General features: G+C 39.4%; 1 protein-coding gene across 3 annotated transcripts in view; it reads left to right on the forward strand.

Moving 5' to 3' along the window:
- Nucleotides 1-27,216, forward strand: part of TRPM1 (transient receptor potential cation channel subfamily M member 1) — a 125,596-nt gene that overhangs the window by 41,956 nt on the left and 56,424 nt on the right. For all 3 annotated transcript variants that reach the window (XM_084532429.1, XM_084532430.1, XM_084532431.1), the window contains one exon: nt 1,075-1,183. In XM_084532429.1, the coding sequence (XP_084388555.1) occupies nt 1,075-1,183 (109 nt within the window). The remainder of the gene's footprint in view (nt 1-1,074; nt 1,184-27,216) is intronic.

The raw sequence follows: 27,216 nt of genomic DNA on the forward strand, positions 1-27,216 counted from the left end.
CTGCCTGGGTTACGGGCTTATTTGTTCAGTCCTCAGATCAGTGGAGTTTTGTGGGCTACTACCTAGTGATGCAGGTTCAAGGCTTCAAAGCTTACTTGTATTTAATTTCCTTAGTTTTATGGTTTATTTTCTTCGTCTATCTTTTTGAGTGCTCCGTTATTAGGTGAGAAAAAATCTCTTTTTCAGCCTTTACTTTAGGTGCTGGTGGGCAATGAAACGTTGCAGATTTACATCGCTAGCTTTCTTTGAGACCACAGTATAGCATTGAAGAAGGTGGTGTACTAGATAGAGAAGTATTGTATGTAAGTGCACTTTTTATTTTTTTTCCACAGAAAGAGCTTCCATATCTGTTGAAACCTCTTTTTGAAAACATTCCTATTTTCCTCACAAAAGTTAAACCCTGTAGTTTTACCAGAAATGTTGCTGTTACAGAAACTTTTATGGAATTTATTTTGTGTTCATATTTTTTCCTTATCAGAATATTCACCTGTTGCGTCATAAATCTTTTTTTTTTGGCGGGTAGGTAAGTTGGAACTTCATGTTCTTTAAGGTTCCTTCCAACCCAACCCATTCTGTGATTCTATGAGTCAGTGCCCAAGGGCGGCATGACAAAGAGAACTGGTAGGTTTCTGTGGGTTTTACTCCCTAGGCAGATTATGGAAGTGAGGTTACTGAAATATATTTGGTTGTTTAGATGGTCTGTTCTTAGGCTATTTCTAATTTGTGAGCAATAGGGTGGTAATGCAGGTACCATGTTGCAGGCACAGGAAGAGGTTGTCTCTTTACCTTTCCTCCACATGTCCCATGATCTCCTTCATTTCACCTTAAACATGGTTTCTTCTTGCAAGAGGAGGAGGATGGAGTTGATAAATAACAAGGACTCTTGGAATGGGTAATAAGACAGTGCTGAAGGAAGAATGCTACAAAGTAGCTCACAGTCTTCCTCTGAGCTTTTGAAGTATGGAAATGACTGAATGGAACTTCTGTGCTATGTATGTCACGTGTCAGTTACATGCTGTCTGAATTTTATTGTGTAAATTGTGACATTTTAAAACCAAATATGTTTTTGCCTAGGTTACTACAGCATTGCTATGAGGAGATGTAGTTCACAGAAAAAGACGTTGAATTTTCTTCACCCAGCAGATAACAGCCCCCAGGAACCTACAGTGTGCTCATTCTCATGGTAGGTAACCAGTACTGAACAGTAATGCTCTGTCTGTGCTTCATTTCAGGGATAGAAACAAAAGCATCAAGAGTAGTAATCAAGTGCGTAACAGATAAGAACTATAAATGAGATAAAATAATTGGGTATCTCAGTATATAACTAGAGTGGGAACTGTCAAAAGGAATCAAAGACAATGTGCTCCCACTATGGCTTATGTTGTGCACAGAAAGTTTTAGAGTTCTGTAAAAAAAATTATAAAAACAAATTAAAAACCATGTATAGTTCTCTATATGCTCCTCATTATTTGAGCTGGAGTTACCCTGATCTAAGAAAGATGTCAAGCTCTGTTTTGCGAAATAATGATTGTTTTTGTTGTAAATAAGAAATGCACTTTGCCTAGAAAAAATACCATACTTCCAAGCAAAAACATCATAATTTCATGAATTGTTGAAATTTCTTCAGAACTTGAAAATGTAGAACCTTTGTATTTTGTCCCTTATCTATAGAAATGTACATCTGTGGAACTTTTTGTTTGTCTTCTTTGATTTTTAGTTTCCACCTGCCCCTGAACTCTGCAAACTCACCCCTCATTTAGGTCTTGCTCAGTTTAATAGTAAGACAAGAGATTATATCCCTGAATATAGTGGGGAAAAACACCTTTATCACAGAATCACAGAATTTTCTAGGTTGGAAGAGACCTCAAGGTCATCGAGTCCAACCTCCAACCTAACGCTAACAGCCCTCCACTAAACCATATCCCTAAGCTCTACATCTAAGCGTCTTTTGAAGACTTCCAGGGATGGTGACTCCACCACTTCCCTGGGCAGCCTGTTCCAGTGCCTCACAACCCTTTCAGTGAAGAAGTTCTTCCTAACATCTAGCCTAAAACTCCCCTGGCTCAACTTAAACCCATTCCCCCTCGTCCTGTCACCAGGCACGTGGGAGAACAGGCCAACCCCCACCTCGCTACAGCCTCCCTTGAGGTACCTAAAAACCTATATTCTGCACCTGATGTTATCGACTGTCCAAAGACGATTTTTGTTTAAAAAGAAAAAAGAAAAAGATTTTGAAACTGAATGACACCAGTTGCTCTATGATAAAAGCAGTTGTTCAAGATTTATTTATTTATTTTGGATCTCCTAGCATCTCTCTCACATTTGGACTTCAAAATATTTCTATTTAGTTTGGTATTAATTTGTTGTACCCTACTATGGAGTGTTACTGCTGCCTGTTCTGCATTTATGTTGGACAATGCTGCATTTACGATCATTAGATTCTGCATTTCTCAAAAGAAGAAGTAATATTTTTAAGCAAATTCTTTAGTTTTTAATGAAGAGAGAGAGGAATGGTAAAAAAAAATCGTAGGAGAAGAAAATGTGTTTTTTCTAAAACCAGTGGATTTTATAATGGACCATGATGTTGTAGTGGGATATGTTTTTTCTTTTGGCTGATAATGAGACCTAGAAGTTGTTCCACAGCTTTCCCTTCATGACATGAAAGTAATGTACTACTTCTTTGGTCTGTGTGGTTTCCACCCAGCCAGTGCATCTGAATGTGTAGGGGGGGTGGGGGAAAGTAGTGCGATGTAGTCTCAGTAGTAGTCCACTGAGAAACCTGAGTAACTAAGCAATAATGGTTTTTCAAATTTTAAACATTTTGTTACTGTTTGAAGTATGCAAGGCTCCAGAACAAGGTGTGTTTATTACTTACAGTTTTGTTTTCATGTTTGTCCTTCAAAAGTGAATCTGCAGGGGCAAAGATGTCTGATTTGGAAAGCAAAGCGCTTCATTAGTAGCCAAGAAACTTCTTGGTTCTTTCCTTTAGCTTGGCTATAAAGTATTTTCCACTTTCATTCTGCTCAGCTCTTCCCAAATGGGCTCTCCATCATCTGCTTTGGAGTTCATTGTGCAAAACTCTGAGAAGCTAGTCTGATTTCTGGGCAGCTTTTTTATGTACTACGATGAGGGAGGTGATGGAGGGGAACACACAAACAACAACAGATTGGAAGAGGCTGAATTTTAAAGTCAAAAATACTTTAAATGACTGAATTGTCTCTCTGAAGCCAGACAACTTTCAGGGAATATATAAATGGATTAACAGAATTAAATCATCTTGAAGAGTAATTTTGATGTTTCCATTTGTTTTCAGATTGGGAGAGTAGCAGGTTTATCTTCCTTGTAACAGAATAACAGGTGGGCTTCTGAGACCCTGAAAGGCTTCAAAATAATAATAGGTAGCTTGCAGCACCACAGTGTGATTTCAGACAATCCTGGCATGTGCTCATGTCCTTATGCAGGAAAACTCCTGTTGAAGTAGAAAATGGATTTGCTTGTAGGGACCCATGTCTGGAGGTTTTGGTAGAAAGACGCAACTAATTATGACTATCCTGGAGTAAACACTTTTGGAACAGCATTTATGCAGCAATGAGCATAATACCGGCAGCTCTTGTTCTTAGCCTAATTACTGAACATCCTTAATGGAATGTAGGTTTTGGTTTTGGTTTTTAGTTCAAGATGACTGTTTGAATTTTCTCATTGTATCAGTCATGTCAAAGGATACCAGTACCTTTTCTTTTTTATTTTCAGAGAATACTCCTAAGATTTCACATGCCAAAAAAAAAAGTAGGCGTCCTTTTAGGTTTTGTTTTAGAACCCATTGTCTGTGGAAGAAGCTTACGTTTACTTTAATACTCGTATTAAATACAAAATCAAGGCCTAATTCTATTAGTCCTTTTACATTTAAGTCTTGATACAGATATAATCTGTATCAATCTATCTTACCCCAGTCTGTTTATGTAAATAACATTCATCGGATTATGCACTACTGCTTTCCGTATTAAGAGTTGGACTACCAAAGTCAGTGGAAACATTTCAGCTGCTATGGTAGACTGTGGGTCAAAGCCTTACGTCTATCACATTTCTTTAAACCGTCTCTCAGATGTGATGTCATAGATGAACTCTGACTGGGAACGTTTTAGTCCCTTACAGATTTTCTGTAGGCTGAGACAATCGCAGGTCTCTTTAACCAAACCATTCACGTTTTTAAAAACACATGGTGATAGGGAATTTGAAGGATGGATCTTGATCCATGAGTACATAGGTTAAATTTCCATGGTGCAGTATCTGTAGGATATGTAGGTACATGTCTTAACAGAGTGTTACTTTTGTGTACTTAGAGTGGATGCATACTGCTCTTGCCAGGGAGCAGGCTGCCAAGGACCTTGAAGGTGAAGGGTCTTGCAAATTGTGAGTGCCTGCACTCAATTTTTTCTCTTGTGAGAACATACGATGTAGGATTTTTCATAATCTTTTTGCCATTTTTTTTCAAAAGACAGATTGATGGTGACAGACAAATGCGTGCTTTCCTGTCATGGATTGTTCAGATACAGAGCCAGTTTAAGGGTCTTTCACTTCCCCACTGTGCCAGATTCTCATTTGTTGCCAGCCACATCCTGTTGCAAGAGATTAACACTCTTTCCTCCCTCAGTGCTAATTTAAACCAGATCATTACACAGATCTGATTTAGACTACGCAAACCATTAAATCAGCTCAACTGATGAAGTGGAAAACTCCAAGGAGAAACGGGAACCTTTGGTAACAGTGTTTAGCAGGATCCCTGATGTGTGACTGCCTTCCTTAGCTGTTTTGGAAAATCAATTAAACTTGTGCTTCTAAAATACGGGAGTTGATGAAAATGCCAGCATGGTGCGTGTTTCTCTTCCCTTAGTATAGTGGGATCAGCCCCCAAAGAGTTACATAAGCACAGCAGGGACAAGAACATCAGCAGAACTTAGTTGCCTGATTTTTCTGCTGGGGTTAGTATTCAGCAGCTTGCATTGCACTGATTGTTGGTAGGCTTTCACCAGGCTCTTGGGAGGTCTCCTGGGTACTGATAATGTGAAAATCCAGTGTGATCCTTAAAATAAACCACAAACAGTATACAGGGAGCTCAGATAAGTCTTAGAATCACAGATCCAATACAGCCAAATGAATGAATGAATTCTCTATTTTCATTCTATATTGTATCTGGGAGAACAGGATTGTATTCTGATTTTCTGCTTCCTGAAAAGTGTGTGAGAAAATGGAAGAACATTAAGAAACTAAGTAGAAGGGTTACAAATTATTTTGACACTGATGATGTCTACTTATAGCAAAAAATGTCCAGTGAATTTTAACTTCCAGCACTTAGGGACTTCTTAAAATGGAATGCAATTATGCTAAGCTCATGAAAATAAGACAGAATGAGGAGAGGCTGAGAGATCTACACTTCTGAGATTTCTGAGTATAAAAGGATTGTTTGAGAATTGGTAGCTCCCTGAAATACATTTTCAGTAGGATTTGAAGGTAATGTTTGTACACAATCAAGCTGGTATACCCAGGAACTTGTAGAACTCAGTCTGAAATGAATTGCTTCAACAACTTCAAATCCTGCTTTACCAAGTGAGGAAGACAAAACGGAGCACTGTCCTTGTGCTCCAAACAGCAGTGGGGTCGCGTTCCTGTGTGTGACAAGATGTTGCCTATCCCAGGACAGATCTTTTTGCTACTTGTAAGGAAATACTATTTTATTTTTTGTGTGTGTGTTCCATGACACCATTCATGATGGAATTGTTGAAACTACAATGCAAAATAAAAATGTGCTCTCTACCATGACTTCAAGCATGAGCTATTACCTGAATGTCTTTCAGTTTTGTTTATAATTATCGAGTAAGATGCTAGATCCAAGAGGGGCATATTGTCAGCTCATGAAACCTGTCAGATTTGATAGAACTTAAGGTGATTTCAATGCTTTGCTGCTAAGTGACCAGATATAATGGAGAGGCCATTTTGGAGAGCAGGTGTACATGGAACTTACAAGGCATTATTTTGTAAAGTAGCTTCTCTGATCACTACTTCCTGTAAGGTTCTTTGGTCTATGCTCTGTCAGTTTACTGTCCTTACCAGGTTTTTATATTCCATGTGTCAGCTTCTACGCCTGTCTTGTTTGCTTAAGCCAAGCTGTGTCTTAAAACAATGACATGTACAAGCTGCTGACAAAAGTCTTATTGAAAATGCTCATTTTACCTTCCTTGTTTTTGCATAGTTTAAAGAATTGTTAAAGGATAACAAAAGAGGTCTTCCTTTTTAGCATCCATGCCTTCAACTCAACATTCCACCAATCAGATCCCCCAAACTATTTGCACTAATGTAATCTACGTGCAAAGAATGGAACTTGCACTCTCCCATTTCCCAACACAGCTACTTTTTTTTTCCTGGCCTGGGACATCCCATTTCAGATTCCTGATTATGGCAGAACTGACAAGAACAGGAAAAATTGATGCATCTCAGTCCATCATCCTCTTCCAGTTTTACTTAGTTTTGGTTTCCGTTTTCAACACAATTTTCTTTGTCTCCTCTAACCAGCTGGAGGCATTGTCTGGTACCCATTTCATCTTTATAGAGAGACAAAGGACTTAAACCTAGAAAAACAGAATAAATCACTAGTGTAACTGTGTGACTAACTCCTGTAGGTTATGGATATTTCCTACTTAGTTCACAGACACAACCGCCAGATCAGCAGTCCTTCTGTGTTTCTGAAATGCCTCTCTTGTTGCTCTGTGCTCTCATCTCTCATCTTTCTCAAACCATACTCTCTGACAGATCCCTCGCTCATGTCTGAGAAGGCAAGTCTTTCTGGAGCTGGCTAGGGATTTCCTAGTCAATAAGAATTTCACTGGCCTTTTAAAGTACCTTGTCCCATCCTTGTTCCTTCTTTAATATTTCCTAATTACCTCCTTTTGCTTTCACTCTGCATATTTAGGCTGAATAGTACAAGATAGGTGAATTGGGATATCCATAGGCATTTATGAAAATAATACATGCCACACCTTGTTTGTTACAACCCATATGCCCTAATTAATTAGAATCTAACTTGTGTTCTTATGGGTGGCTTGCTTTTAAAACCTCGCCTCGTTCATCCTTAGGTCTACTGTCATCACGTTCTCCATCAGCAGTTACCTTTTAGTGTCCCACCAAGCCTCTAACCCATAGTCTGCTGAGGACCATCTGCTCTTCTCATGTGCCTTTCTACTGATACCAAAATAATTTCCATCTGACTGCCCTGTGCTTTGCACGAATAAAAACCTTTCGGGCTGCCGCTTCTAAAGTAGATTTACCTTCAATCACCATTTATTAAATCTCTGTCCATTAAAACCCATAGCTTGCAGAAGCTGTGTGCATTAAGCCTGATTATAGAGTCGGTAGAGAGGAGAGGGAGGGGGACAGCAGTTTGTATCAGTGCATTGCCTTGTTTTTCTACTTGCCTCGCTGGCTGGTAACACTTGTGACAGGGTGCATATCAGAACAGGGGTCTCATTACTTGGCTCTGAATTTGTTTTATGCTTCTGTGAGACTTTATTTAAGCTGTACTTCAATGATTGTTGGTTTCAGGCTCAGACTGTATGACTAAAATCAGAGTTTTCTTTGGTGGTGGGGTACTAGGTTCCTTATGGAGGGTAAGGGCCAGGGAACTATGAAAGGAAGAGGAGGAAAGTTCACAGGTTCCTTACGGAGGATGAGCGGCTCCTTCAAACGCACTTCATTTAAGGGCTCTGCATCTGGATCACAAAAGGTAAGTCTGCAGTTACCCAAATAACACGACGTGAAGGAAGCAGATGGAGGCTCTCTGTTTGCCCTTTGTATTTTTAATAGCTGGTACTAATTTAAATGAGAGTGATTCTATTTCCTTTTGTGCTCTGTTAAATCCCGAGGGTATTGGCTGTGTTCATTGCACTGGTTCTGACAATGAATCTTAGCCCTGTTTGGGGAGTTCTTTCACACGCACGCTGTCTTCGGATAAATATCACCAAACAGGGCTAGACTGTAATCCTGTACGTAGTTAAAATCGTATTTTGATGACTGTTGATACTTAGTGTTCATGCGAAATTCAGATGCAATCAATGAGAAGACTGATAGGATCTGTAACAGGTTCTGACGTGATTCACTGAACGTCTGCAGCAGGCACATTTTATGAGAAGTACACTTTGTGGTTAGTTCGTGTGCTGTGCAATATACGAATGAAAAAGTAAGTGAGGGAGAAAGAAGACAGGAGATTGCTTTCTAACGTGTAAACTCACGCGGTTGTCACAAGCTCGCAAGTTGTAGATGCAAGTTAAGGCTTTTTAGTAACCAATGAACTATTAGATTTTAAACGTGAAATGATTTTGAATATATCTTATGGATTGTCCATTTGTAACAATATACAGACTTCAACTCAGGATTATGTAAATTTTATCTCGACTGACCGTTCTCAAACTGACTCCATTCAAATAATGCGAAATAGATTTCTCTTCTCTTCTTACCCTCCAGCCCTCTTGCCTCTAACTTCTGCTGGTATTCATAACGTTCAAGTGTCAGATTATAATAAAAGTGAGTCTAAAAGAACAAGATTGAGAGAAAAAAACATCTGGCAGTATCATGGAGGAAATTGTTTATTGATACAGAGGCAAGTAGAATCTATTAAAATGTTTCCTTAAAAAATAATCTGTTCTATACTATATGAAATATTAGCCATGGTCATCTGTGAAAGCAAGAATGACTGTGTCTAGTTTTGGGGGACTTCAACAGAGATTGATGGTCATGGGCATCACCACATGAATAGTAGGCACTGTGTAGGGATAAAGTCATTTACAGCAGTGTCTTATATAAAGTAACTAGGGAACCTGGCTCCTTTGTCTGCTAAAGAGATTGACATCAAGTTGCATGTGATGCCATAATATAAGCCATATTACAAAAGTTGAGTGCTAGCAGAAAAAAATGTGCGTATTTCAGCTATAATGGCCATGTTCCCAGGCCCCTGGAACAATCAGAACAAGAAAATGCTCTAACCATTTTAATGGGCTCAGCTTTTTACTCTGCTGAGAGGCGTAAGAGCATAGTGGCATATTAGAATGTCAGCTAATACCTAGTAACAGAGTCACTGTGTGTTACATTTCCCATTACTTGCACAGTGAATTCTTAAAATACCTCATGGCTGTGTGCAAAGAGTGTGGCCAAACAGGCTGTCCTCCAAGGCACTCCCATTCTCACAAACAGCTGCTTAGTGCTTGCTTTGCCAACCAGAAGACTTCAGATGTCAGCAGTAGTTTCTTAGACTGGCAATGTTAACTTTATTGAGGAATACAAAGAAATAGTGATAAGGAATGTCAGGGTTTCTCCTTCAAAATGTTGTTTTCTATATGCAGCATCACTTGAATATGACAGGGCAGAACAGGAAGTCTGTAACACATGTGTAGTGCCCCAGGTGCAGGCAGCTTTTTTTCTGTCCACAATCCTATCTTGATACTGCAAGAAGATAGAATTCTACCTCCTGAATGGAGTAAGTCAGAGTGAAATACGTGATTAAACTTGTTTAATCTTTTCCCATCATTCACATAGGAAAGGCAAGAAAAGGAAGGTGGAAGAACACAATGCAGATTTTCATTTTCATAATGAGGTTTGATTTGTGATTTTTTTAAAAAGGAATGTTTAAAAAGGTGCAAAATCTTCATGTCTTACTTGCTGTAGTCTTCCTAAATCTTTTGGTGCCTGTTGCTTTAGAGCTCATTTTAGGAATAAAAAAATAACTTTTGTGAGAAGAATATTTTATGTGTATGTAGTAGGCTGGGAGTGTACTTCTGAGAAATGATGGATGTTGTCTCTGAGATTAATGGTATGATATCAGCATAAATGCAAGTCAAAGTCGTCATCTTCAGGAGCTGACACCTTGAAGGAAATTTGAATGATTTTGTGCTTTGGGGAGAAGGTTTTGCATTGAATGTAAACTTTTGCTAATGGTACAGCTGAAAAGAGGAATTGAAAATAGTCTTGAATGTGTGTGTTTTGCAGGAATGTAGTACTTTGTTAATCTTAAAGTATATGTTTTGTGTGCTTGTTACGGTAATAGTAAACTTCCAACAGGAAAAAAAAAAAAAGGATTAGTGGGATGAATTTATTTTCTGCTCCTAAACTGTTCACCAAGAAACTGTTATTTCCTTCAAATTACCATACCTATTGACAGTTCTTTTTAAAAATAAAAATAAAGCATCATGGGTTTATTTGGAACAGTGATGTGCAACTGTTTAACGTGACAGTTCTGATTAGACAGACCGCTTGGTAAGAGTGGAATTGGTTTCATTTGCACTCCTTTAGAGTATTTCAAACCTCTTCTTTTTTTTTTTTTTTTTCCCCCCCAAAAAATTCTGCTGTGAATAAGAACTGCTCTTTCCACAAACATTCTGGCCAATGTCTCAATGACTCAAGAAGTAACTGCTGTGTTTTGTTTTTTTTTTTTTTTCAGTCTGGGGAGTCAGATGAGTGAGGGAAGTAAGAAAATGTTTAGGTATAATAATTTATTTCGGGTAGACTTTTATGGCCCTAGAGAAAAATATAGGCAGGCTTGTGTATGGAGAACAGGCCATCAGTTGCTCCTTCTCAAAGTATCCAAATGTGTACTTAGCCGTACGTGATCGCTGGGACAGACTCGTGAACTCAGAGGCAGCAGCACAGCCTGTACTCTTCAGTCCCACGAAAGAAGGAAATGTAAAATTAGAATAATCTACAGCTATCACAGTATCAATACTGTATCTGTGTTCTTAGAAGAAACTAAAAAAATGCAATGTTTGAGTCTGATTCTGTGAAATTTTTGATTCATTCTTATGCTGTTTTACAGAGGGGAGTCTGCTGGCTCTTTTACTGAACTGCCTTGCTGAACCAGCACTGAATCAATTTAGAGTTGATTTGTTGTCTTAATGTTCTTCTCCAAATTGGATGAGAGCATTGTAAAACATAGTCTGTAATAGAGTATGTGTTAGAGATGTGAGATCAGTACCAGCTCATCTCAACAAGAGTTGGAAATAAATCTTTTAACCCTCTAAGCAGGATGCACAGTTGGCCAAGGGAATTATAAGGCTTTTGTTTCGCTATGACCCGCAGTCCAATGGAAGAATATCACTAGAGTAGAGGATTTATGCAGTTTGAAATACAGGACAAAAGGGTTCCTCTAGGCGTGTTTCCTGATGTCCTGTACATTTCTTCTCCAGACCAGTACTGTAAGGTACAGCTTTTAGGAGTCTCTCTTATTTGTTGTCAGGAACTGTTGGTAAGGAGGTGGCTGTGCTCTGCAGGCCTGAGTCACGGCATGGCTGGGCGTGCAGCATTGCAGTAAGTCTCTTCTCTACAAGTCAGTACCCTGCAGACATCCAGCAGGAGCAGATGGTGTGTGCATACGGTGAGTAATGTGTGATCCGTAGCATGAAGGAAAGGTTACCACAAAGGCATGGCAGCTTACTGTTTGTTCTGCTGTTCAGGATAGGGTGCCAGCATGGAGTCAGAGACAGCACTTCTTGCCCTGCATTAGCTGGTAAAGCTCTGTGTGCCTCTGCCCACAACCATGCCCATGTACAACCATCGTGCCATTACGACATCCAGCACTGGAAACGCCATGGGCTTTGCTGGAGGTTTTTGGCAGTGTTCAGTGTGTTTGAGCCTAAAGCTTTGGCACATTTTAAAAACTGATGCTAGCTGTTACTTAAGAAATGTTCCTGTGTCAAAACACCGGTATGTCTGGCCAAATACTGTGTGAACCCCACAATGTATGGCAAATACAGACTGTCCAGCAGAACATGTACATGTCTTGTGAATCGCAAGTGTCATGGTAGGCTTGGCCTGGTGTCTAGCACCTAAGAATTGTGTTCATACCTAACACCTTTCACCCTCCTTTTACATTGAAACAGTGTACAAATTATGTGTACAGAGGAGCTACTCTGAAACACAGTATCTTAATAACCTATTGCAGGAGGCTAGGGCCCAAAGAGAGAGGGGTTTTTTGGGGTAAGTTAAAATTGCTGAGCCAGTGTAGGTTGGCAGATTTTAATTGCAGAAGTAGAGGAAACATTTCTGGACTCACTTTTGCTAGCCATGTCAATGAAATCATGGATTTAGTACCAAGATTCGGTAGTGTTAGAAAAAAAAAAAAACACGAAGCTGACAAGGGAACAGAGGGAGAACTGCCCTTTTTCATATTGCACATGAGCAAAGTCTTCAGTTTTAAGGGGTGGCGTGTTTGAAATGTTCCTTAATGTTTGACTTGAACTTATGGCAATGATGAAAATAAGAGTGGCACTTCAGAAGTGGAGAGAACAAAATCCTTCCCCAGAAGTCATGTCGCGTACTGAATGTCAGAATCTCCTCGTCACTTACAGAGTAACGTTGTTTGCTTTTTAGCAATTTGATGCTCTTCTGACCATCTGTTTATATACAGTCCTGGCAACTGTAGGATTCACATGCATCTGTCTCTCGTAAATGTGCTTCACTGAGAGTTTCCCAGCAGCAATCACTCCTACTCTGTTTTAAAATAATAATCCTGCCATGGATGTTTGGTTCACACTACACTTGACAGTCCTAGCTTAGCAGCATCTCCAGCTGAAACAGGTCAGGTTGCCCAGATGGAGTGCAGGCAGACTGTGGAGAAGGAAGCCACTGAAAAACTTGCAAATTTGGGGAAAGTAAAAAGGCAGGGGCTGCTGAAAAGTTATGTGAATTGCAAGGAAGAGTGGGAGGACAGTGAGTCGTGCAACCCTGGACTAAAAAGCTTCTTCCCCACCATTTAGGCTGTAAAACTAGTGCATATATAATCTCTAAAGTTTAACTGGTGTCCAAATGAGTAAAAAACAAAGGAACCCTGATGAACAGTTGCAACGTGATTAGAGACGAAGCTGAATTAACGTCACATTTAGCAAAATGAGGAGACTGCAGGTATAGCGAATGTAGATTTTTTTTTTTGTAACTATGACAACTGATTTCCCTAGTGCATCCAGAGTCTCATCCAAAACTCAAGAAACTGATTAGAAGCTTATTTTTAATGGTAATTTCATAATCTTTAATGGGTAACAGTGGCTTTTTTTTCAGTAATCTTACTATTTCTGAACAGGGTGATACTTTCTGTGATTTTAATAGCATTCCTCTGACATGTGATCCAGCAGGACTTTCTAGAGCCTGCAGTTGTAGTTGGCTATGAAGTATATGCAACAGCGAAAACAAGTGTTCTCTAAATTCCTGGCTCACTTAATGGCGTTTTTATACTGCACTGGCAAATGTTATGTTCCGTGTTGATTCTGGTTTGTTAAAATGCTGTTACAATCCTAAAAATTCCTCACTTGCATTCCATTAATTAGATCATATTTACTGTTTTTAACTGGGTTCAATCTCTGCTGCAAGAGGAAAGAAATGACATGGCCTACACCCAGTACCACTAAGAGAATGTCCTTTTTCTTTTGAAGTAAATAGCAAGCTATAAAAGCATTATTACAGTCATAATAAAAATGAACTAATCAACTGAGTACCTTAATAGACAGTGTCATTTCTTAATGTAAGTGCCTCAGATTTGAAGGATGAAGATGAATGTAATTTCACCATTATATCCAGCTTTTTTCTACCTCTTTATGCAGATGTGTTGTGAAACAGTATCAGCTTGTATGATGTCCTCTTGGAAATGACATGAAAAGGCAGCCTTGTGGTATAAAGATTAATCTCTAATAATAGCACAGTAAAAGATGTAACAGCTGGTATGGATTAATATTCCTTAATATCTGCTTTGATGTGATTAATAGCTGTATGGCTTAAGCCTCTACCAGCGGAAAGCAAACAGTGGTTACTAAGCTCTCCTAAATGTACTGGTTGCGATTTTTTTTTAACAGAACAGACATTTAAAAGTTAAGTGTTCTCTTTTTTGTTTCCAGAGTTCCTAGGTGCTTTTTATTTCCCCCTTCCCAATTTTTCTGTCACAAGTCATGTATTACAAATGTTTATTTGTCCAAGGGTTCGTCCTCTCATTTCTGATTCACAGTACCCAAAACTATGTTGGTTCATTTATTGAGGCTTTATACAGAGATTGATGGGTGAACAGGAATGCATTGGGTTTCTGTCTTGATGTTCACATTAAGTATAGTAAATATCTTCTTCCAGTGCTGCATTTTTGGTAGTGATTTTTATATTTGTTTTATATTATGTTGTACAAAAGCAAAAACTTCATCAGTTTGAAACTGAAGAGCAGAAGTTAAATTCCAAAGCTTTTTAAAAGATTGGCTCAGCATGCGATTAGCTGGATCAGTGCTCATGGTGCAGCGTGTGCTGTTTGGAAATTATATCTGAGTCATTGACTTAAATCTGACTTCAGTTCTATCAAAGTTCAATTTCCCCCATATATTTTCCTACTATGGAGATGAACTTGCTCCTAAAACTGATCAACAATACAGGTGAGAATCAAGAATACTGCTTGCAAGCTGGTAAGCCTTTTCTGTTTAATGCCCTGTTAAATCCAGAGGTAAAGTACAAGCTGTAAGAGCAGCTGCACCAGCTGGGTCAGAGCAGAAAGCTGGGTTGCTCACGGCAGGAGGAGCGCAGTCTGGGGAGTGCTGTAAGCAGAGGACGTGCAGCAGTTACTGTCCAACAGCGTGTTCCTTGCGCCAGTGATCTGAAAGGTAGGGATTGCCTAGACCAGAGGTGATGCTGTGAAATGTTGCTGCTGCCTTTCAGTATCCACAGCACCTTACACCAGCGGTTCTGCAGCTTATCTGCAAGTTGTATGGCAGCCAGCTTGAGCTCATTTGTTCTGGAAAACAGTCTTTGATGTTTGGAGAAGTGTTCTTCAACCTGATAACTAGCATCCAAGGCTGAGAATCTTTTAATTTTACCATTGAATTTTGTCCTCATTTTGGTATTTGGTTCTCATTTCACTTAAACATTTTTGAGCCTTCTTTAAAAAAAAATCCTTTTTCCCCTGGTTCCCAGAACTGCATGAGACATATTTGCGTATTTGTCAGGCCCAGGTCTGAACAGAGGGATGAAATGGTGGAAGGTCAGTTTGTTTTCCTGGTACTGGTGTCAAAACACTGTCATTATGGCATGACTTCACCAAACAATAACAAGTCTGTGTCTTCAGGAGAGTTTCTCATCACAGAGAATCCCAAACTCTTTTATCAGCTTTCTGTCTTCAAAACAGGTAATTTTCCTGAAAAGTGCCTCCACCATCTCAGCAGGATCTTGCCATCAAGTAACAGTACTTCTTATTCAGTTTGAAACGTGGTGTTGCAATTAACTAGTTTCTGCTTGTAGATCATCTTCTAGTAAATCAGAAGAGTGGGAGGAGGAAAGCCCTGTAGCATGACCCAGGGGTGGCCAGGCTCTGTAATCTTATCTGAAAGTGGTTTTCTTGTTGTTTTCCTGCACGTGCACGCAGCCATGGTTCCGGTGGCCCAGAAGGCCTTATCTTGTGGATGGTCAGACACTTGGTCTTTCCTCTTGTTATCTGCATGACTGCGGGTTGTGAATTGCTGAGGGACTTTCTGAATGGAGATTGAGCCTTAAGTGTACACGGGACCTGGTGCACGTGGGCATTTGGGAACACGAACCCATGGCAAGAGGCAGCACAGGGAGTAGAGCAGGGGAGCGGCTGTCTTTAGGTGCGCTGCATCAGTGTTGCATTTGCAAAGCATCTTCTGGTGCAGGGAAATAAAGGACTGTGTTAAAAGTGGCTGCTTCACTACAGTGGTCACTAGTGCCCAACTCCAGTCTGTGGCCTAATTAATTATGATTAATTATGATTGATTGCCTTCCCCAAATAAATCCTATGGTATTGACACTTTGCTGGTGGTAAGACTTCAGTAGATGGAAAAAGCAAAAGCCCTAATGCAGTCCCTGACCTTTCTGACATTTGCCTCCCTGTGTCACTTAGTAGCATTTTAAAATATTTTACATTTTCAGTTATTATGTTCTGAAGGTTTTTTTTTCCTTTTCTTTTCCCTAGCACTGAGGAAGAGCTATGTTGTCTCTGTTTTCTGTAACTGAGTCTTTTCCTCTAAGAAAAAAGCAGTATTATTGGGAACGCACAAGGACACAAATAAGGTACCTGAACTTAACCAGTTGGTGCCATTTCCAGGCCCATCTGGTCTCTAGCTCCAGAGAAGGTCTTCTGCAGAGCCTGGGGGATGTTAGGCTTGAGGGTTGCTTGTCCTGGGAGGATGCCTTTGATGCACCATGCACTTGAATTGGAGCCAGAGTCTTGTGTTCAGGCACCTGACTTCATTTTCAATATCATTGGGCATTTAGAAAACTGAATGGTTTCATCCCTTATTCAGTAGAAACCAATGTGAAATGATCCATAGTAGCCTCTGGTAGTCATATGGGCCTAGTTCATTAACAAACTGTGCTTGCATCAAGAACAAGGGCAAGTCAGTGGAGGTAGCTGTCAGCATGAATTTCTTCTCTGAAAGCAGAACAGAAGCCGTGAAATTTTCATGGCTTGAGAATTGGGAGGCAGAGCTGGTTTGCATGGTTAAATCATTTTGCTTTGGATTTCAAATAATTGTCATGCTAAGGTAAAATATTCTACTAACATATTTTGTTAGTTAATGTGTCAGTATGAAACTACTCATTACTGCTCTTCAAAGTGTTAAAAAGGGAGGTGCTTTTGTTTTCTGTGTGCAGGCACACACAAACATCAATGTGTTTTACTGATTTGCTAGGATACAAGATACGTTAGAGCAGTTTTAAGTATTTTATGATGAAAACATAAGTAGTAAAAGTTGTCTGTATCATCTGTGTAATTGTTACAGGAATGCAAGAGAAAACAGGAGTTGAAAAGGATGGGGAAATTGGGCTGTGAACCTGTTTTGTTCTTTTGCACAAAACAGTGAAGTTCAAGTTGCGTTCTGGAACGATGTGTGCTGATGGAGCTTGAATGAGAGGGACTGTTTGTGGTGGAAGCTTTCAGTGATCAGTGACCTGATGTCAGTGCCAGGAGTCTTAACAGGCCCCCTATTCATGTGCCCTAATTGTGCTAAAGGAGAGGTGGTTTCCAGGCTTTCGAGAAAGAAGTTATATAACATTCAAAGCTAATTTCCTAGAAGCATTCTGTTGGCATAACCTTAAGCTGTCTTTAAAATTACACATTATGTTTTGGTGTTGGCCATATGCAGCAGGCAGGTTTTTTCACCGGTTGCGTTGCTTCTACATAATTCTTTTAATTTTACTATCCTGAGATGTGTAGCAGGATTGTTATAGTTTAATTAACAATGTAATATTTATACAAGTATTTACCAAAATTTTCATTTATTAGAGCATTAATCAAGTAACTTCTATCTGAATGCCCTTTGTTTCATTAAGCCTCTCTTGAATAAAGGGCTGCAATAAGCTTGGGAGAAATGCAAGCACAAAAACTAAACTTCTGTGGAGCTTTTGGGATTACCAGCAAAAACTAGTGACCTTTCCCTGCGCTGATGAAATCCATTGCTCAGTTATGTGGGCCAGAATTTACCAGCTCTCCCCTGCTATGTTCCATAAGAAGCTGACAGAGATCGGAATCTCCTATATCCCCTGGATGGAGGATGGGATTAGGAAAAAATGGAGCAGCCATTTGTATTTTTTTGAATCAGGTTTCGAAGGTTCATGGTGTTTGGGGATTCAGCATGCCAGCTTGATCTGTGAAGTCTTCTGCACCAAGGCATTTCTCCCATAGCACATCTCCTGCACAGCACTGAGCGTACAGAGCGGTACCCAGCTCAGTACTGTGACAAAACACTGAATTAGCCCCATGGGATGCATGGAGATCATCCTGCTTCCAAAATAATCAAGGCAGTAGTTTCACTCTTAGCATTCGGGGCAGTGTTTCTGTTCCCCAGCCTCAGCACTGTGTGGTTAGCTGTAAGCCTTTCTGTCTCCTGCCGTGGTTGAAGTGTCAGGGAGAAGCTTCCCAGCCACATACTCCACATAGCTCAAATGCACCCACAACAACTTCAGATACCCATTGGTGGGGAAAAGCATGTATATATTAAACATGGGAGCTGCCCAGCTTACTTTGATGGGATTAGCCATCACACTGATATATAGGTATCCTTGAATAAGGATTGGGACCCCTGGTTTGTTCCTGCAAATTATACTGGGGGAAAAAAGTGCTCATGTCTATGGAATCACATTCACCCATGTGTGTAAAGGTAGGATTTAATTGGTAACACAACCTTTCCTGGTGTATTTCCAGACTTACACAAGGTGAATGACAGTATGTACATCAGAAAATGCATCACCTTCCTGAGGCTTTGTTGGTTTTCATCAAACTCATGATTTAGTTTTCTCTAAACCGTCAGATGCACTTGGATTAATCAACCACTAGATAGAGCTATACTAAACAGAAAGGACCTTGCTATATAGTTTTATGCTGAAGATGATGTTTTCCCTAGTCCTAAACCAAAGTAAGGACTAGTTATTGCACAGGACAGGTATGATGAAGAAGAGTTTTCTTCAAGATATTATAAAATCTCACCCCCTTTTAATAATACAGCAAAAATCATGGATCTTTTTCTGAGTATACCTTAAAGAAAGTCTTCAGTGAATAGTCCAATATAATTCCTATACATTAATTATTAAATAAGCTGTATTTTTTAAATTACCACACCAATTAATTTTTAATCAAGCAGTCATCATAGAGCTACTTTATCATCACTGTAGATGGGAACCTTGAAAGCAAAAGTCTTATTACCTTGTGTTCTCTTTTATTTCATCGTTCTGGTGCTGAACATTGCTCACATATTGATCAAAGGTTCATAACCATAAGAAAAAGGAATTACGTATTGTATCTGTAGTATCTATGTTAGTATCTAACATACCTCTGTACCAACACAAGATTGTTCTATTTAATGATTTCTGGATTATTTTTTTTTTACAGCTCATCTCATTTATAGCGGTAAATTTACTTTTGACTTAGAGCTGGAGAGGTTTATTATAAAATCTCGCTAGTAAAACAGCTAATGATGGGATCTTTTGACTGTCTAGGATTTTGTTCGCAAGAGTTGTACTGAGCTGGTACAAAAGCTACACTAAATCCATGATGCTGCAGAATACAGTGTGATTCAGACAGAGATGTGCAGAAGTTACAGGGGGGTGGAAAATGTGTGGATCTGGCAGTAAATCCTGCTGCAGGAAAAGGACAAAAACACCACCAACCTACCCTATCCCACCCCACCTCACCCCCCAGAAAATTCCCCCAAGTGGCTATCAGTGATATCGTGTGGCTTTCAGCAGGTACAGGCATGGCACAGACAGTGACAGTATGGATTATTCCATTCTGGCAAGGAACAGAAACAAGTACTTCTGGAGATTTCTTAGCGACATGTTCAATTCTTAGCTCTCACAGAAACAGTTCCAATGTGCAGTACTCGAGTCCAGTACAGTGGGGGTGTGTCTTACAAAAATGAGGCCATAGTCATGACATTTTTCTAGAAAATTCCTACATTTAGTTTTTCTGTTTTCACTTTTTCATTTTCTGTAATGTTGAAATATGTATTAAGACTTCTGTTTTATCAGACCCAAGCAAACTTTTAAATAGCCAGTATTATGAGTATTTGATTCCATTTTGTTCTTGCTTCTTGCCAGTAAAATGGCACTCAGCCTCTCGGTTGAGTGGATTTGCGATTCTCTCCGAGGATCAGCCATGGATTAGTGAGGTACAGCTGGTATGTTCTTCATGCCAAGTGGTTTTGGCACTTTTAATTTTTATTTTTTTTCCATTTTTGATGTCCTTCTCTAAATAAATCCTACTTTTTCTCCCCTTTTTCTGGGAATTTGTTCTTGTTCAATAGTGAACTTCATCTTTCACCAAGTTTTGTTAATGAGTCTGAGCAAACAAGCATAGTTCAAATGGCTCTTTAACAAAAAAAAAAAAAAAAAAAAAAAGGAAATTTAAAGAAATGTTCTTAGTTTTCAAAATTACAGCTTGTTCATGTTTAAGGAGTCCAACTCACTAGAGAGTGAAGGTGGTTTTTAAGCTGTCAGTGAAATGCTCCTGATCTTTGCACTAGCAGGTTGTTGAAATGCAGGTAACCATAAAGTTTACAGTATACAGCATATAACTACATGGCTACATTGTGCCTTTAATGACTCAGAAATTTTAACGCCTACAATTTACAAAACAGGTTCTTGCATCTAAACTTTGAAATCCCTGTGGAGGACCCTATTAAAAAAAACTTGTTTTTAGAAGGTGTGAATCCTTCTTTCTCTCAGAGCGGGAAGTGTTAGTTTAAAAGGCTCTGCAGGTCTGGAAACTGGGGCATTTTTATTCAGATACTTGCACACAACTTCTAAAAAGCACATCTCCTGAGACATGGTAGTTCATTGTCAGGCTGGATACCAGTCTGGGGCTGCATCTTAACTGTGCAGGGCATCTGAGAGAGAAAAGATTCTCTTAGGGAGCATCCCACTATATCGGTCTTCCTTAGTGGCCTCAGCACTCGTCTCTGGGGCAGCGAACTAATCTTTCTGTCTGAAGACATTTGAGATAGTGCTCAGCAAAGGTTAGATGATCCCTTGTATAAGTAGGTCTTGAGCTATTTGGGATTATATGCAAATTGATCTGATATTTATTTAGATAAGCACTGGCAGCTACTGTGAATTTTGGAGAACATTCAGCACATACATCCCACCTTCTTTCAGGAAGCATGATAACTATTTTATTGATCATTTAACAAAAAACACCCCTTTATTATTTTATTTTTATATTTTTGCTGTTAATATGAGATAGGATCATTGATGTTTGGCTTATAGGATACCACCTGCTGTCTCAGTTCTTGATTTGAAGCTTAAATGGCCTGGTACCTAAAGAAGAGGAATGTAAAACCTGTCAGAAGAAACTCATTTCTTCAGGAAATAAGTCAGCTAAAAATGGACAAGGGGAGTGATATAAAGAGGCTTGCATGACGAAGAGTTGAACCCTTGAGCTACTGAGACCTACAGTGTTGATCGGACCAAAATATGAGAGGCTGGCAAATGACTGGAAAGCTTTGTAAACTCTCCTGGGCGCTGTAGGTGAAAAGCTGTCAAGGCAGCACGATTATCACCTGCTTAGTTACTCCATTTTCGTGTCCCATATCGCAGCTCAGCATGCACAGTGAAATGGCTTTCCTTGCAGTTAACATGTGATTCCCCTGCTTTTCAGTCTTTGAATCTACAAGGAAATATTGTATTGTAAGCTATAGTTCATAATTCATGTATCCTCATATCAGAAATCACTTAAAAATGGTGTTTCATCAGTTTCCAAAGCAAAAACTCAGAACAACAATACTTAGTTGTATGATTTACTTTATACTGGTTTGAGTATTTTTGCTCTGTCACAAACATTTACGTTTCTTGAAAGGTTTGCTTGGTAATGCTTAAAAATGCAATAATTTGAGCCGATAGGCAGATAATTTATTACAGTATATTGCTCATTTTGGTACTCTGATTTTATCTGTCAATTTTCCCTGTAGGAAGCCTACCCTCCACTAGTGAATCTTGTATCACGTTCAACTGATTGTTCATTCCATAGATAACTTTTATTCCTCTTGACATCTGCAGCAATACAGACCAGTAACTGGCAGTCTTGAAGGCAAACAACATGCTACAGAAGCACATAATGGCTTAGACAGTAAAGCTATTCAAAGGCAAAAACTGAAAAAAAGCATTACAAGTCCCACCTTTTAGCCTTGGAAAAGTAAAGGAGGTGTCTGATCTCTATAACTTAGCTGTTTATCAGAGTGTGTTGAGTTACGGTGCACTTTCATCAACTCTTGCTTGTAGCTTTGCATCTACTTTTGTTTTATAAGGTTTTTAAGGTCTTGCATTTCAGTGCTTGGAAACATTGTTCATACTCCACTTCTTTTTGAAGAACTCATGTAAACTGCAGCAGGTAACTAAATCAAGCATATCTTGTTTTCCTGTTTAAAAAAAAAAAAAAAAAGAGAGAGAAAAAAAGGAAAAAGAAAAAAAAAAAAAAGTCCTGGATGTTTCATGGTCTTTTCCTTGTCAAAACAAACCCACACTGTTGTGCACAAGTTTGTTCACTGATAGGCCTGAAATAGCATTATGACAAAATAAAATGAAGATTACTGGCAGTGTTTTAAATAATATGTGCCTATTTTCTATATTGTATTTGTTTCAGAATACTGTTTTCTTTCCCCTCTGTGCTTCTCAAGTGACTGCTGGGGGGTAGAAATGTAAAATCTCATGCTAATGCTTTATGCCAGTGAGCTGTAATTCTGCAGTAATCAGAGCTTCGTGGAACTGCACATTCAGCAAAGTTGAACAGTGCTGAGAATGTATCTTGAGAGCGTCCAGCTTAGCTTGAGCTTTTCAGCTAAAAGGCAAATCATTTTACCTAATCGCTCATGGGAATGTCCAGCATTCAAAGCCAATCAAATGCGTATACTGATGCTTACTAACGAGAAGGGCTTTTCTTTCCTTTTTTTTCCCTTTGGCATAGTTTAAAGTGTATAACTATATAATTTTATATTGATGTGTCTCTCATAAGTGTGAACAAAATAATACATATAGCAAAGAGAGGTACACAACATGAGGAAGAATCTGAATCAATCTGTGTGGTAAATAATGCCTTTATGAACTAAAACAGTAGGCAAGGCACTCTGTGCAGAGCAGATGATAAGACATGATGAAGGAAGAGCATGTGGTGATTGATTGCAACAGAATACATCTATAAGTGGGGTTTTGTTTTTAATTTTTTTGTTTGATTTTTGTTTTTAAAACTCTGTCTTTAAATACTTAGCCATGAGTGTCTTTCCTTTACAGTAAAATACTGACATAAATAAAAACTTAAGTTACTGCAAGTAAAGCTGATAAGGAATGCCTGTATTGTATCTAGCCATGGATTGGCTGATGATGGCTCTGCTGTATGCACTAAGATTTGCCAGTATCACAGTGCCTTCATTTACACTGACTTTTGTTAAACTCTGCAGTGTGTGGAGAGACGCACAAACTGCATGTCCCTCCATGATTTAGTATTCTCTCGGCCCTATTCAGCAACCCATTCAAGAAGTAAAAGAGTGTATCATTTCATGATTTTTCAGAACTATGATAGGTAGTTTGGGGCTAGAAGAAGGATTCAAGACAAGAAAGGACATGAGCCTGTATCTCCCAAGCCACTGTCTTAATGCCAGACAAGGTAGGAAAACAGTGGCAGGCTCTTTAGAGGACACTGAGATAAATGCAGCAGGATGTATAGAAGTACACTTAAAATTCTTTTTGTTTCTCATAGCTCCAAGCTAAGAAAGCTCTTGCTGAAGCCTTCCTGCATGTATCGAGTCTAACAAGAACCTGATGTACAGAACTTCTGCATGACTTTCAGTAAAAGACAACCAATGCTCTGTCAAAGAAGAGATGAGTTCTAAGCAGGCTCAGGTACCAGAAAGTTTAGATCAGTATTAGGCTTTTCCTCATTTCTTTTTTACTTCTAAAGAAAAGGGAGGGAAAAAGTAACAACTAGCAGGAATGCTACAAATCTTCATTGTATGAACAAGTAGCACAGCAGTTAATATAACTGCATTAACAAGAACTGGTCCAAATGGAGCGCACCTACAAGCTCCCAAATGAAAGTGAAATAAGCAGGAAAGACATTTGGCAGACTTTTCTGTGAGTTCTAGCAAAAGAATACAGTTACACGAGAGAAATGTACTCCAAATAAATTGATTAATCAGAGCACTGCAATTCTGTAAGTGTAACTTGTTGTGAGGTAACTTTGGTGAAATATGAGCAACACTCACTCTCATAAGGTGGACTAAGAAGGTCAATACATGCTGTACATTCCAGCAGGATTATTACAGAACAGGTCTTGGAAAGGAGGTAATGCCCTAGCTTTCAATCTGCCACATGAAAGCGGCATAGATGTGATTGCTACAGCTAGATTAGCAGAGGATTTTTAATGTTTTTAAAAGGTGTGTATAATATATTGCATATGCACTTTAATTCATATATATATATGTACATGTACATACATATATGTGGTCCATATTTATGCTTTGTGCTTTACAAACACACACAAAAAAATCCAGTTCCAATTTTGATTTGTACCTGTTAAGAAAACAACTATTGCACTGTGCCTGAATAGTAGGTAAATCTTTTAGTAGCTGCTGTAATGGCACACAACTATCAAAGCAGAAATGTAAATGTAATCCTCAGTTCGTATCCTAAGAGTGTTGGTGAGGTGAGGGATATCTTCCAACAAACCTCAGGTGCTTTGACCCTATCCTTTGTAAATAAACCACAGCTGAACACGTGCTGATTTTCTGCAGACCACAAAAGGGTTACTTGGAAAACTTTGCCATTATTCTCAGCTGCTGCTGCTTAATTACTAGGTTTTGAATTTCCCTTCTGAAGAATCCAGATAAAGGCTGACGTGGTTGGCTGTACAAGTGTCCCATCACAAACGTGAAGGAAATGGAGGTGATAGCTGTTTATTGACGTTGCTGCTTCTGACAGGTGCTTTGTAGAGCACAGTTTGGTTGCATTTTGTGCCAAAACCAGTACCAGACCTGTTTGAAGGAATGTGCTGTTTGTGTGCCTGACCCTGAAGGTCTCAGTAATGACTGCACGTTGTGCTCTGTTCCAGCAGGACCTCCTGCCCCGACCCTTTCCATGCTTTCTCCACACTCACAGTCACACAAAGACTTCACTGTCACTGCTGGAATGAGACCTGGCTTTCTCATTTGGAGGTGGAGGTGATAACAAACAAACACATCGACACATTCTTTCTCCTTTGTCCTGCTCCTAACTGGAGTCTGGCTGTGTAGGTTTCCGTGCTGCAGAGGCTGTCTGACACCGTATTCTCAGTGCCTTCTCCTGAAGCAGCTTGGAGCTTGTGCTGCTGCTCTGTTTGCCACCAACCTACAGTTCATTTTCAGCTACTTTTGTGATGTTGCCTGGGGCTGTATGGTTCTCCTGCACACTTCTGTGACAGACTGGTAGTGAAGGTTAAGCTTAGAGTATTATTACATGCTTAGACTGTTGGTAACAGTTAGGCTTGGGTTGTTACTCTGTGTTTCTGATGATGTACAGAATCACCAAATACATTAAGTTTCCCCAGTCTTTCCAAAAAGAAGAAATGAATAAAACTTGGGGCTGCCATATTCAAAACATGAACTCCCTTCTGTGATAGAGAACTTTATATAAGAACGTCTTGAATAGAAAAACAGAAGGTCCCCTATATACATTTTCATAATGACTTTCAAACTCTACAACTTTTCAAGGTGAAATAATGACGTTATAGCCTGTGTTTCTTTTATCTAAGTGTTAGGAGGTGGTTAGAAGTGCAAGTTTAAAGGATGAATTATTCACATATGTCTCATGAAATATAACAAAATAGAATGTTTATTAAGAAATGCTTGTGTTTCTTCAGTCACTACCATGCTGTTGTTAGTGTAGAAAATATTTGCATAAAACTTTAAATATACTGGGGAGAAAATTCCTAAACTGTGTTTTAGCAGTTGTACAGCTGAAGATTACTGAAAGTAAATACGATTTGGAGGTTTTTTTTTCCCCAGTAGTTCTTAGAATTATTAACTTCAGAATCACTCTAACATGTATTTACTGCTTGCTTGCATTTCTGTTTTAATTAGTGGGAGAAACATAGTGAGTTTGACAAAGCTGAAAGCTGCAGTGCCTCATACTGTTTCAGCAACTTACTGTGCTTTTAATTTCTTTTAACCCCTGGATTGATCAGCAGGACCCACATTTCTGACAGTAGATCTCCATCCAAATGAACGCGTACGAGCTGCGTGGCTTGGGAGTAATACAGACTTCACAAAACTTTTTATGAGCAGGTAAAATAGCTGTTTGCTGTGTAAGACTAAATAGGACTGAAATGTAAGTCTTATTAACCGTAAGACTAATCTGTGTCTATGTATTAAACTATTCAGACAAACACTGCCAGAGAAACACAGAATAATCACTCTGTTTATTGCAGAAGACGCTGTTTTACACCATTTTAAAACTCTCGGTTGTGTGCTAAGTGTGTACACCGAGTTTCAGTCCTGTTGACTTCATTTGAACAGCTTTGTGTGGATGCTGCTGTTTCATGGCAGTCAGTGGGGCTGTTGATGGTTATAAACTTACGCGTGTACCTAAGCGGTTGCAGAATCAGGAGTTAAGCAGACTTCTTCATGGTAAAACCTGGCTGTGAGTAGTCCAGGCAGGAGAGGAATTCAGCAGCTCGGTACCTTGCAGCAGGGCTGGCATGGAGCTGGTGCTGGTACGTTGCTGCTTCCAGCGGTCAGCACTTTTTTCTTCATTGTTCTACTCGCCTTTGATGTCAGTTGTGCTTCAGTAGAACACACAGTTCATTGCTGGTTTTGCTGTGCAAAGCCCCTTCAAACATACACACACAAAGGAGGGAGAGAGAACTGTGCAACATACACCATTGCCACTGTTGCTATGCGAAGTCTAAAAGAGTTTCCATGAGGGAGGAGTTATACTTATGGCACTTGACTGAATTACAAAAACACTTATCAGTGAAATCTTGCCAAAAATAACTCATTTCCCTCACGCTTCTCACAGGATGCAGCAGATGTGGCATTAGCATCGGATAAAAGAAGCTGTGTCAGTTTGCCTGTGTTCCACTTTAAAAATACTCTTTTAAATTCTAACCACTTGACAAGCTCTAGAGGGATGCTACAGATGAGTTCAGAGATGAAGTAAAGCAGGCTGTTATCGGAGCTGTACACGTGTGTCATCCAAAGAGAAAGTGCTGTGGTAATACACCAAAGTTGAAAGAAGCTATCAAATAGATTTTACAGTCCTGCCCATATAAAAGCATTCATTCCCTGGCAGTATATTCTTTTAACAGGAGCTCTGCATTTTCAGTGGAGTGCAGATTGGGAATTTCTACACAGGAGGGAGTTAAGGGGAATGCTTCTTACTGCTGTACTGCATGATTTCATCAGATCCTACTCAAGGTTATAATAAATAAATACTGGGGGTAATAGGCTGTACTGCAGACTAGGCAGGTAACTCCGTTGCACATCCAGACCTGTTTTGTGCAGGGATTATTGCATTGCAAACCTGTAGCTTGCTTTATAGGAATTAGGCTGAGAACTAAGCCGTTCCCCATCACTGCTGTTCCTGGGCTAATTGATTGTAAATTACCTTTCGAGTTGTTTGTATTCGCTGCTTGACACCGCAATACCTGGGTAATTCTTCCCTGGTATCGAGAGGATTTCTGGTCGC

Source organism: Aythya ferina (assembly GCF_964211825.1).
Source record: "Aythya ferina genome assembly, chromosome: 11".
Taxonomy (NCBI): Eukaryota; Metazoa; Chordata; class Aves; order Anseriformes; family Anatidae; genus Aythya; species Aythya ferina.